Consider the following 12,520-nt stretch of genomic DNA (forward strand, 5'->3'; position numbering starts at 1 on the left):
TGGGGGAAGATACTAAATGAGTATTTTGCATCAGTATTTGCTGTGGAAAAGGGCATGGAAGATATAGAATGTAGGGAAATAGATGGTGACATCTTGAAAAATGTCCATATTACAGAGGAGGACATGCTGGACATCTTGAAATGCATAAAAGTGGATAAACCCCCGGACCTGATCAGGTGCACCCTAGAACTCTGTGGGAAGCTAGGCAATGTGATTATTGCTGGACCTCTTGTATTATTGAGAGTCACAGGTGAGATGCCAGAAGACTGGAGGTTGGCTAATGTGGTGCCACTATTTAAGAAAGATGGTAAGGACAGGCCAGGGAACTGTAGACCAGTGAGCCTCTGTCAGTGGTGGGCAAGTTGTTGGAGGGAATCCTGAGGGACAGGGTGTATATGTATTTGGAAAGGCAAGGATTGATTAGGGATAGTCAACATGGCTTTGTGTGTGGGAAATCATGTCTCACAAACTCAATTTGAGTTTTTTGTTACTTCAAAGAGGATTGATGAGGGCAGAACAGTGGACGTGATCTATATGGACTTCAGTTAGGCATTTGACAAGATTCCCCATGGGAGACTGGTGAGCGAGGTTAGATCTCATGGAATGCAAGGAGAACTAGCCATTTGGATACAGAACTGTCTCAAAGGTAGAAGACAGAGGGTGGTGGTGGACAGTTGTTTTTCAGACTGGAGGCCTGTGACCAGTGGAGTGCCACAAGGATCGGTGCTGGGTGCACTACTTTTCATCATTTATATAAATGATTTGGATGTGAACATAAGAGGTATAGTTAGTAAGTTTGCAGATGACACCAAAATTGGAGGTGCAGTGGACAGCGAAGAAGGTTACCTCAGGTTATAACAGGATCTTGATCAGATGGGCCAATGGGCTGAGAAGTGGCAGATGGAGTTTAATTCAGATAAATGTGAGGTGCTGCATTTTGGGAAAGCAAATCTTAGCAGGACTTATACACTTAATGGTAAGGTCCGAGGGAGTGTTGCTGAACAAAGAGACCTTGGAGTGCAGGTTCATAGCTCCTTGAAAGTGGAGACGCAGCTAGATAAGATAGTGAAGAAGGTGTTTGGTATGCTTTCTTTTATTGGTCAGAGTATTGAGTACAGAATTGGGAGGTCATGTTGCGGCTGTGCAGTGCATTTGTTAGGCTATTGTTGGAATATTGCGTGCAATTTTGGTCTCTTTTCTATTGGAAAGATGTTGTGAAATTTAAAAGTGTTCAGAAAAGATTTACAAGGATGTTGCCAAGGTTGGAGGATTTGAGCTGTAAGAAGAGGTTGAATAGGCTAGGGTTGTTTTCCCTGGAGCATTGGGAGGCTGAGGGGTGACCTTAGAGATGTTTACAAAATTATGAGGGGCATAGATAGGATAAATAGGTGCGTGTATGGAATGAGTTGCCAGAGGAAGTGGTGGATGCTAGTACAATTGCTACATTTAAAAGATATTTGGATGGGTAAATGAATAGGAAGGGTTTGGAGGGATATGGGCTGGGTACTGGCAGGTGGGACTAGATTAGGTTGGGATATCTGGTCGGCATGGACGAGTTGGACCGAAGGGTCTGTTTCCGTGCTGTACATCTCTATGATTTTAACTGTGAAATGTTCTGCTCACCCAGTACAGATCTCAAACTGTCTGATCATTTAGTGACATTTGATTTTTCAAGAGTTTGGATTTTGATCTAGTGGCATGCGGGTTTACTTACAAGGGAGTTTAATGATTATCAGGCCTTCTTGATAGTGATTTTTTTTTTGGAAACTTGAGAGAGAGAGATCCTGGATATGATGATGATGGGGAATTTGAGTTAGAGTTTTACAAATAGATACAATAAGTATTGAAGAGAATTTAGTCTCCTTTTAAGTTCAAAGTTTTGGTGATGAATTTGCTTAGGGAAACAGTGTGCAGATGTCCTAGATGCATTAAATAGTTCTCCTGGAGCACCGAGTTAGTTCAGAGAAATTAGAAATCAGTTACATTGATGTAAGGGTTTTAGTTTGAGGTTCCGGCCAGACTTGTTTGGTTACAATCCTGAAGTTAAGAAAAACTATTAGCTGAGTTGGGTGAATACTCACAGAAGTGACTAGCAGACTGTGTCCTGATTGTGAAATTGAAAGAAACACTCAAGTCAAACCTATATGTGTAATTGGGAAGCAAACTCCGGTATTTAGGTACAGTAAAGGCTTGTTGTTCAGATAAATGGAAAATAAACTTTTGAAAAGTCGTAAAATTCTTTAAATTGTATTGTGTAAATGTCTTGGTTTATTCCCTTTTTTGTGTGTGTGTAATGAACTTGTTTTATTGTCAAAACCAAATCTGCAGCATTGCATGCTTTGTTTCGGTGACAAATCATCTTGTTAAACAATAAAAAAAAAACATCAATTCAGATTTCAGTCCTGTAATAACATCAACTAAGATCCTAAACTGAAGTACAGCTGGGTGTCACATAATTTATAAAGGTTGCAAATGATAAGACCTCTTGGTATGGTTGCAGGGATAGAAACTTAATTGGAGGGATTCAGATTCGGAGTCTGAGAAAGGTGGAAACCATTTGGGAAACAACAATATGTCCAAGAGCATTGGAAAAAGAAATGGAGGTTGGAGATAGTTTAAAAACAATATGGTTCAGTTCTTGGCTTTTAGGGATGAAGGCAGATTGCAGAACACTTAGAGTCATAGAGATGTACAGCATGGAAACAGACCCTTCGGTCCAAACCGTCCATGCCGACCAGATATCCCAAACCAATCTAATCCCACCCGCCAGCACCCAGCCCATATCCCTCTAAACCCTTCCTATTCATATACCCATCCAAATTCCTCTTAAATGCTGCAATTGTACCAGCCTCCACCACTTCCTCTGGCAGCTTATTCCATACATGTACCACCCTCTCCGTGAAAAAGTTGCCCCTTAGTTCTCTTTTATATCTTTCCCCTCTCACCCTAAACCTATGCCCTCGAGTTCTGGACTCCCCGACCCCAGGGCAAAGACTGTCTATTTATCCTATCCATGCCCCTCATAATTTTGTAAACCTCCATAAGGTTACCCCTCAGCCTCCGACGCTCCAGGGAAAACAGCCCCTGCCTGTTCAGCCTCTCCCAATAGCTCATCCTCCAACCCTGGCAACATCCTTGTAAATCTTTTCTGAACCCTTTCAAGTTTCACAACATCTTTCTGATAGGAAGGAGACCAGAAAAGCACGCAATATTCCAACAGTGGCCTAACCAGTGTCCTGTACAGCCGCAACATGACCTCCCAACTCCTGTACTCAATACTCTGACCAATAAAGGAAAGCATATCAAATGCCGCCTTCACTATCCTATCTACCTGCGACTCCACTTTCAAGGAGCTATGAACTTGCACTCCAAGGTCTCTTTGTTCAGCAACACTCCCGAGGACCTTACCATTAAGTGTATAAGTCCTGCTAAGATTTGCTTTCCCAAAATGCAGCACCTCTCATTTATCTGAATTAAACTCCATCTGCCACTTCTCAGCCCATTGGCCCATCTGGTCAAGATCCTGTTGAAATCTGAGGTAACCCTCTTCGTTGTCCACTACACCTCCAATTGTGGTGTCATCATGCATACTTACTAATTGTACCTCTTATGCTTGCATCCCAATCATTTATGTAAATGACAAAAAGTAGAGGGCCCAGCACCGATCTTTGTGGCACTCCACTGGTCACAGGCCTCCAGTCTGAAAAACAACCCTCCACCACCACCCTCTGTCTTCTACCTTTTGAGACCATTCTGTATCCAAATGGGTAGTTCACCCTGTATTCCATGAGATCTAAGCTTGCTAACCAGTCTCCCATGGGGAACCTTGTCGAATGCTTTACTGAAGTCCATATAGATCATGTCCACCACTCTGCCCTCATCAATCTTCTTTGTTACTTCTTCAAAAAACTCAAATCAAGTTTGTGAGACATGATTTCCCATGCACAAAGCCATATTGACTATCCCTAATCAGTCCTTGCCTTTCCAAATACATGTACATCCTGTCCCTCAGGATTCCCTCCAACAACTTGCCCGCCACCGAGGTCAGGCTCACCCATCTATAGTTCCCTGGCTTGACTTTACCGCCCTTAAACAGTGGCACCACGTTTGCCAACCTCCAGTCTTCCAGCACCTCACCTGTGACTATCCATGATACAAATATCTCAGCAAGAGGCCCAGCAATCACTTATCTAGCTTCCCAGAGAGTTCTCGGGTACACCTGATCAGGTCCTGGGGATTGATCCACCTTTAACTGTTTCGAGACATCCAGCACTTCCTCCTCTGTAATGTGGACATTTTGCAAGATGTCACCATCTATTTCCCTACAGTCTATATCTTCCATATCCTTTTCCACACTAAATACTGATGAAAAATATTCATTTAGTATCTCCCCCATTTTTTGTGGCTCCACACAAAGGCTGCCTTGCTGATCTTTGAGGGGCCCTATTATCTCCCACGTTACCCTTTTGTCCTTAATATATTTGTAAAAACCCTTTGGATTCTCCTTTAATTCTATTTGCCAAAGCTATCTCATGTCCCCGTTTTGCCCTCCTGATTTCCCTCTTAAGTATACTCCTACTTTCTCGTTGCATTAGAGCCAGTCTCAATACCAGAAACTTGGCTGTTCGTGCTACATTTCCCTGAGAATCCATCACCCCCTACATTTTCCAAAACAGCATACTTGGTTGAAATAGGTATATCCACAAAATACTGCTGCCCTAGGTGCCTACCTCTCTTACCTTTCCTGGAGCTAACCCATCTATGTGACTGTATCTGAGACTTTCCCCCATTCCTATAACTGCCATCCATCACATACTGTTGCTGTTGCAAATTCCTCATCGCTTCTATCTGTCTCTCCAACCGATCCACTCGAGCTGATAAGATTCGCATCCAACAGCATTTATGGCAGATATAATCCGCAGTAACCCTCAAACTCTCTTTAAACTCCCACATCTGACAAGAAGTACATATCACTGCAAAGGCCATTTTTGCTCCTTCACAATCTACAGACCCAGAAAATAACACCGTTGTATTCCCTTGCAAACACTGCCCCAGGTTAAATTAATAGCTATGGCTTATATTTTAAGTTTAGTCAAGAGACTTATCTCCAAAAACATATAATCAAGAAAGAATCCACTATATTCACTACTGCAGCCTTTCTCTTGGACAGACTTAAAACAACAATTAACTTATCTGATTCTGTGCTGTGAACTTCGCCCAACAGTTCCTCCAAGATTAGTTGTGAATTTCACTGTTAATTTTCCCAGATGCACTCCGATGTCCACGATACACGAATTTCCTGAAATAAGTTGTAACGGGACTCAGCCATTTAGTTGTTTCCCACAATCAGTGAGATAATTGATCTTCTGTAAACACCATTTTGCTTCATCATTTTCTTTTTCCTTGATAGAAATTTATTGCATTCAGTCCTGAATATACTCAATGATTGAGCATTCACAACTTGCTGGGGTAGAGATTTTCAAAGATTCACCAGCCTCTAAATGAAGAAATTCCTCCCTTTTTTTCGGTCCTACATGGCCATTGCCCTGGTTCAAGACCTCATTCCCGAAGTCAGGGAACAGTCCATTTTACATTTAACTTGTTGAGCCCTATAAGAATGTTGAATGTTTGAATGAGAACACCTCTCATTTTTTTTAAATGCTGTGGAATTAAGGACCAGTTTATTTCATCGTACAATTCCTTCATTGCAGTTTGGTGAAGCTTTTTGTTATCCTCTTTCGAAAGCAAATTTTTATTTCTTGGAGAAGAAGAACAAAGCTGTGCACACTACTCTAGGTGTGGTCTCATTAATGCTCCATATAATTGCAATGGAACAGCTATATTCTTAGAAAGGTAGTTACCATTTAAAGTTTTTCATAACGTTAATTTGATTTGATATTCTTTGCAGCCTGTTTTTATGTACTTTTTGTTTATCTTAGATTATTTGTGTGCTTTGGTGTTGCCACGCTAAATCAGTATCCAATACTGTACTGCCTTAATCCCAGATGCCCCCTCCACCACCATCACCATCATCACTTGTGTTTTTGCTATGGATCAAGTGTCATGCCTCACCTTTTGGCCTGGCATCCCATGCATGTGTCCTGGTTTGGTGCGGTCCAACTTGTCTAACTCTGCTTGGTTTTGCTTCCTGTCTTCCTCGTCTTCCTCTTGGCTTTGCTTTCTCCTCCATGCCCTTTAACGTCATTCCACCCCCAAATGAACCAAATCGCTCAGAGACAAAGTACGCCTTTACCTCCTTCATCTTTATTCTGGGCCCTGGAGGGAGAGAGAACAATCACCCATGTGCGCAGGGCGTGACTTCTTGATCTTCTCTGGATTAGCAGTTTTTTAATGAATTATATAGTCATTTTACAGACAGGAGCATCCAGATAAGGCAACATACATCTTGATTGGGTGACCATTACAATCAGCGAGTGTCAATAGCAAAGACCAAGCCCTTTACTGTTATACAATGCATGTTCTTAACCATGTTAACTGGATTCATACAATGGATACCTTTCCCCTTGTTAACTGACTTTGCTTCCAATATTGTTAAATGGCTGTACATATTGACTGCTTTTCTACTTTGTTAACCCATTACCCTTGCCTCCAGCACCCCATTGTTAACTGTAAGCTCTTATCTGATCTGAGTCATGCTCAGCTGAATGTCGTCTTCCACAAAACTCAGAACTTAACTTTTTCCCTGCCTGCTTATACCCTATGCACATTCTCACCCTGACAGATCTTTATCCTTTCTTCCTAGAAGGGTGCAAAGTGGCAAGGTAACTGATATAATGTTTAGAGAAGGTTGGGGATGATTAGAGAAATTGGTCTAGTGAAAGGTAATATATTGGGACTGACTTGGCTGTAACGTTTGGTCTGGTATGGCAGGGCTACTGGGTGTTGGGTCAAGCAGAGGGATGGAGGGAATGGGAAGATTATGTTGAGTTCAGGATCTAGGGGGTTGTAGTTTGGGCCATCTGTTTTGCTGGCAAATATGGGATCAATTTAATAATTACTCTCTCAAGACTATGCTGCCTGACCTGCTATGCATTTCCAGCACCACTCTAATCTTGACTCTAATCTCCAACATCTGCAGTCCTCACTTTCACCAAGACTATTAAATAGTCTAACTTGGTTATCCCTGAATAATTATTTGCTTTAATTTTAGTGGAAGCCTACAAAGTCTCCAGTTTAAATAGAGACTTTAGGAGGGTTCAAGGCATACTGGAATTGTCCAGTGGATGATTCAATTTCCTGGGCAATTCCTTCTGAGCATGCTACAGTAGGGATTCTGCAGGAACTTCATGTGCAACACCTTTCTAAGCTGGATAATGAATGTCTGTTAAGCAGAAAATGTGCACCATTGTTTCCGAAATAGAGTGCCCCATAAGCTATCTGCAAATCCTATGTCAAAATTTGTAGTATAAATTTTAGATAAACTCTAAGCCAAACTTGCTGATGACTTTATTCTGTGCTTTTTGCAGTCATTGTCAAGTTACGTTTAGCTGCAAACAGCCCCATTTATAAAAATGGAGCAGAGAAACAAGTGTAGGCCATTCGGCCCCTTTGAGCCTACCTTGCAATTCAATATGATCATGGCTGATTATTCAAATTAATACACTGTCCTTGCTTTCTTCCCCTGTCCTTTAATCCCTTTGTCCCAAAACTATATCTAACACCACCTTGAAAATATTCAATGTTTTGGCCTCAACTGTTTTCTGTGGCCAAAAATCCCACAGACTCGCCACTCTTTCGATGAAGTCATCTTCGTCTTAAATGGCTTACTTTTGTATCTTTAGACTGTGTAATCCTTAGTCCTGGGCTCCCTAGTTATCAGAAAGATCCTTTATGACTTTGCCATGTCTAGTCCTGATAGAACATTATAGACTTATATTAGATTCCTCCCATGCATATAAAGTCCAGTGAATATAGTCCGAATGGATCCAGTCTCTCTTCTTATGTCAATCCAAGAATCAGTCTGGTAAACCTCTATTGCACTCTTCATAGCCAGAACATTTTTCTCATGAGCCCAAAACTGTACACACCACTTCAGGAGTGGTCTCTCAAATTCCCTGTACAATTGCAGCAGAACATCCTGATCCTGTACTCTAATACCTCTGCTTTGCAGGCCGTCGTACAATTTGCTGCCTTCATCACCTGCTGTACAGCATGCTTGCTTTCAACAACTTGCCTATAAAGGTGCCCAGATCTCATTGCACCTCCCCTTTTCCCAATCTATTGCCATTCGAGTAATCTACCTTTCTGTTTTGCTGCCAAAATTGATAACTTCACACATGTCTACATTATATTTGATCTGCCATGCATTTATCCACTCATTCAACTTGTCAAAATCAGAGTGTAGCACTTCTGCATTGTCCTCGTAGTTTACCCTTCCAAACAGTTTTGTCACCTGCAAACTTGGAGATACAGCAAACTTTGTTTCAACTGGCACACTCAATAAACCAGCAAAAACTGTATACCTGAAGTTTACTGTATTATTATGATCTCTGCAACGTCTGAGTAGTCAGTTGAGGGTGCAAGGGAGAAGGCTCTGCCTCTAAGTTTTTATTTGTAGCAAAGTTGCATTATTGTGGAAATGATTTATGCTGGAAATAAAGTATAACCATGGTGTATACCCATGCATTACAATTCTTTACTTAGTGTGTGGATATTTACATTGATCAAGAGGTCCACATGATCAACTGGTATATTCCTGGTCCCATTGGTGCTGTTTGATTACAAGATTGCTGTATTACATTTAGTTCTCTCCATTTGAGTCATTAATATGTATTGTGATTAGATACTCTGCTATTGAATGGCTTTAATGGAGTTTAGACTTCTGATTAATGTAGAGTATTAAAATGCAATAAGAATTTTAAAAATGATGGTATTGATTTCACAGTTCAAGGAATCACCACTTCCTTTGAATCAAATGCTTAATTTACAGGGCCAATAAAGTTGATGTTTATTTCCATATTCATTTTATTTGTCTTAAGCACTGTACTACCTAATTGTAATTTCTAATTTTAAATTTATTTTTCTTTTAGGCATTTGTAAAAGATGTGTTTGAAGATTCACTTGCTGTTACTTTTGAGAACAAGTAAGTATTTCCTTTTCAAGTAATAAAATTTAAATTTCAAATAATTTGCATCAAAGATCAACTGAAACACTTAAGTCCGAGGCCTATTTCTTTCAATAGTATTGCTATGTACCAACATATAAATTCTGTTTTTGAATAAGTCTTCATTCTGTTATTGCTTTCTCTGTAGTTTTCCATCACCAGAGGTACTCCTAAAGAACAAAACAAAAAGAATTACAGCACAGGAACAGGCCCTATGGCCCTCCAAGCCTGCGCTGATCCAGATCCTCTCCCTAAACCTTTCGACCCTTTCCCAAGGATCTAGATCAGTCTCCCACTCGGGGGGGGGGGGGGGGGGGGATGTTTCTTGTTATGTACCTTATCCATACCTCATGATTTTGTAGACCTCAATCAAGTCCCCTTCAACCTCCGTCTTTTCTAATGAAAATAATCCTAATCTACTCAACCTCTCCTTATTGCTAGCACCCTGCATACCAGGCAACATCCTGGTGAACCTTCTCTGCACTCTCTCCAAAGCAACAACCACCTTTTGATAATGTGGCGACCGGATGTGTACGCAGTATTCCCTATGTGGCCGAACCAAAGTCTTATACAACTGTAACGTGACCTGCCAACGTTTGTACTCTGTACCCTGTCTGGTGAAGGAAAGCATGCTGTATGCCTCCTTGGCCACTCTATTGACCTGCTTTGCCACCTTCAGGGTACATTGGACCTGAACAACCAGATCTGTCTTGTACATCAATTTTCTCCAGCGCTTTTCCATTTACCTTATAGTTCACTCTTGAATTGGATGTTCCAAAAGGAATCACCTCGCATTTGCCCAAATTGAACTCCATCTGTCACTTCTCTGCCGACTCTCCAATCTATCTATATTCTGCTGATTTCTCTGACAGTCCCCTTCTTCACTATCTAAAATATTTTTGGAATGGAATTTTTATTTATTTGGTGCAACTATGTATGATGTGTGTGCAGCTCTGCCAATCACTACCATTTTATTGTTGGTGTAGTTTGATGCCACTGTCCCTTTTCCTTGATTCGGTCTAAAGGCCTGTTTGGTCTCCAGCCTTGACAATTTCCCAACTACCCCCTTCATCCCACAACTCCTCTCTTCACCAATCTCACATCTCATTACTCCATTCAACTTCATCCCATTCCCCATCTCCCTCAATTTCCCCATCTCCCTCAATTTCCAAATTCCACATAGCTTTCTTCACTATCTTCCACAATTGCCCCATCCCCCACCCACATCTCCCTCCTTCACCCATTTGTCACCCTCCAAACCCCATCCTTCTTCCCCTATGTCCCATTCCCTCATCAGCTAAAGTAAATATGTTGTTAAACTTGAAAGGGTTCAGAAAATATCTACAGGGATGTTACCAGGACTGGAGTGTTTGAGTTATAAGGAGAGGCTGAATAGACTGGAGTTATTTTTCCACGCAGCGTCGGAGGCTGAGAGATGACCTTACCTGGGGGACATGGATAGGATAAATAGACAAGGTCATTTCCCTGAGTTGGGGAGTCCAGAACTTGAGGGTATAGGTTTAGGGTGAGATGGGAAAGATATAAAAGAGACCTAAGGAACAACTCTTCCACAGAGAGGGTGGTACATGTATGCAATGAGCTGCCGAGGTAGTGGTGGAGGCTGGTACGATTACAACATTTAAGAGACATCTGGATGGCTGGCAAGAGTGTAGAGGGATATGGGCCAAATGCTGGCAAATGGACTAGGTTAACTTTCGGATGTGTGGTCGGCACGGACGAGTTGGACCAAAGGGTCTGTTTCTGTGCTGTATATCTCAATGACTTTATGGTTTACACTAAATACCATTTGTGAGCTTTAAGAGAGGAACAAGTTCCATTAAGTTATATATTGTTGCTAAGGCTGTTGGGAGACTTGATAGATTTTCATACTATCAGATCCTGAAATGGTTCGAGCGTTTCTCATCCCAGAATACAGGCAACAATGGACTTTTGCAAAATATCTTTAGTGCAGTACTTCTCTAATTTTTTATAAATTCTGAACGCATTCATAGGAACATGTTAAATCAATGAATTTGACACTTGCATCTTTTACTTCTAAAGGAAGGAATTAAAGGTACTCTATCAGAAAACTTGCTAAATTGAAAACTTATTTTTCTGATTCCATTTATTTTTCCTTTTTTAATAGTTGGCAACCAGCACGTCGGATTCCTTTCTGTGATGTGCGATTACCACCCCCTTCTGATCTCAAAAAAGAGATTAGCGAAGGTGATGAGGTTGAGGTGAGTTTCAAATAATCGTGAAGCTAGACAAAAACAGTAACCAAACCAATCCTGACAGCCCGCTTATTTAAGTTCCACATTTTTTTTAAGCTATTACATATATATGGCGAAATGCATTTTATCTGCTAAAAAAGCACTCTTCTGAAATTTAGCTTTCAGACACTCCATTTCAGAAAGATCAAGTGTCAGTGTTTTGCTTAAAATCGTGGCTCAATTTTTAAAATTTTCTTTCAAATTACCACATCTTAAATTTGTGCATTTGACAATGGCGCTGTAAAAATTTGACATATCTTGTGCAACATTGTCCAAATATTGTTTGCCACTATTCATTACCAATGAGTAGGCCAGAGGATTGGAATTTTGAGGTGACTACCTCTCCTCCTGGCTCCTTGATGCCTGTCCACTATCTGCAAGTCAAATGAATCATTAAATACATTCCACTTGCTTGAAAGAGTGCAGCTCTAATAGCACTGAAGAAGCTTGATATCATCTAGGACAAAGCAACCTGGCTGATTGATACCTCTTTCACTACCTTCCGTGTGTTCCATCCAGCACTGACGCACATTGGCAGTGTGTGTATATCATCTAAAAGATTTATTGCAGCAATTCACTAATATTTCTTTGACCGCATCTTCCAAACCCATGAGCCCTGCTACTTAGAACAAGGACAGCAGATACATGGGAACACAGACCTACATATTCCTTTCTAAGTCACATGCCATCCTGACGACACTTAGTGCTTCATTAATCATAACATGCTTTGGGATGTCTTGATACAAATGAAATTCTCCGTTCTTGCCATCGTTCAATAACCAAGGAAGAAAAGTACTCAACAGTCAGAGCATTAATGTTTTGAAATGACAATTTTACCAACAAATAGATGAAAGGTTTCACATTCATGTGCATATTATATGCAAAAATGAGACTGTTCACACGTGGTTGTAGTGTCTTTTAATTTTTTTTCCAATAATATAATTTGCCTATTTGACATATAGTCGCATATTACTACTGTATTAATCTACATCACATTAGCATAACTTGATCTAAATTATACTTCTTAGTCTAATTCCATTTATTTTATAACTTAAATTTTGCCAATCAGTTTATACCTCCGAGATTCTGAAGTAGAGTGGTGCTGGAAAAGCACAGCAGTTCA

At 40.7% G+C, this 12,520-nt stretch overlaps 1 protein-coding gene across 4 annotated transcripts in view; it reads left to right on the forward strand.

The window, feature by feature from the left end:
* fxr1 (FMR1 autosomal homolog 1) overlaps nt 1-12,520 on the forward strand; it is a 110,774-nt gene that overhangs the window by 16,628 nt on the left and 81,626 nt on the right. For all 4 annotated transcript variants that reach the window (XM_043702361.2, XM_043702362.2, XM_043702363.2 and 1 more), the window contains exons 2-3: nt 9,051-9,103; nt 11,271-11,364. In XM_043702361.2, the coding sequence (XP_043558296.1) occupies nt 9,051-9,103; nt 11,271-11,364 (147 nt within the window). The remainder of the gene's footprint in view (nt 1-9,050; nt 9,104-11,270; nt 11,365-12,520) is intronic.

This window comes from Chiloscyllium plagiosum, unplaced genomic scaffold (genome assembly GCF_037043375.1).
Source record: "Chiloscyllium plagiosum isolate Xiang-an unplaced genomic scaffold, Cpla_swu_hap1 HiC_scaffold_13, whole genome shotgun sequence".
Classification (NCBI taxonomy): Eukaryota; Metazoa; Chordata; class Chondrichthyes; order Orectolobiformes; family Hemiscylliidae; genus Chiloscyllium; species Chiloscyllium plagiosum.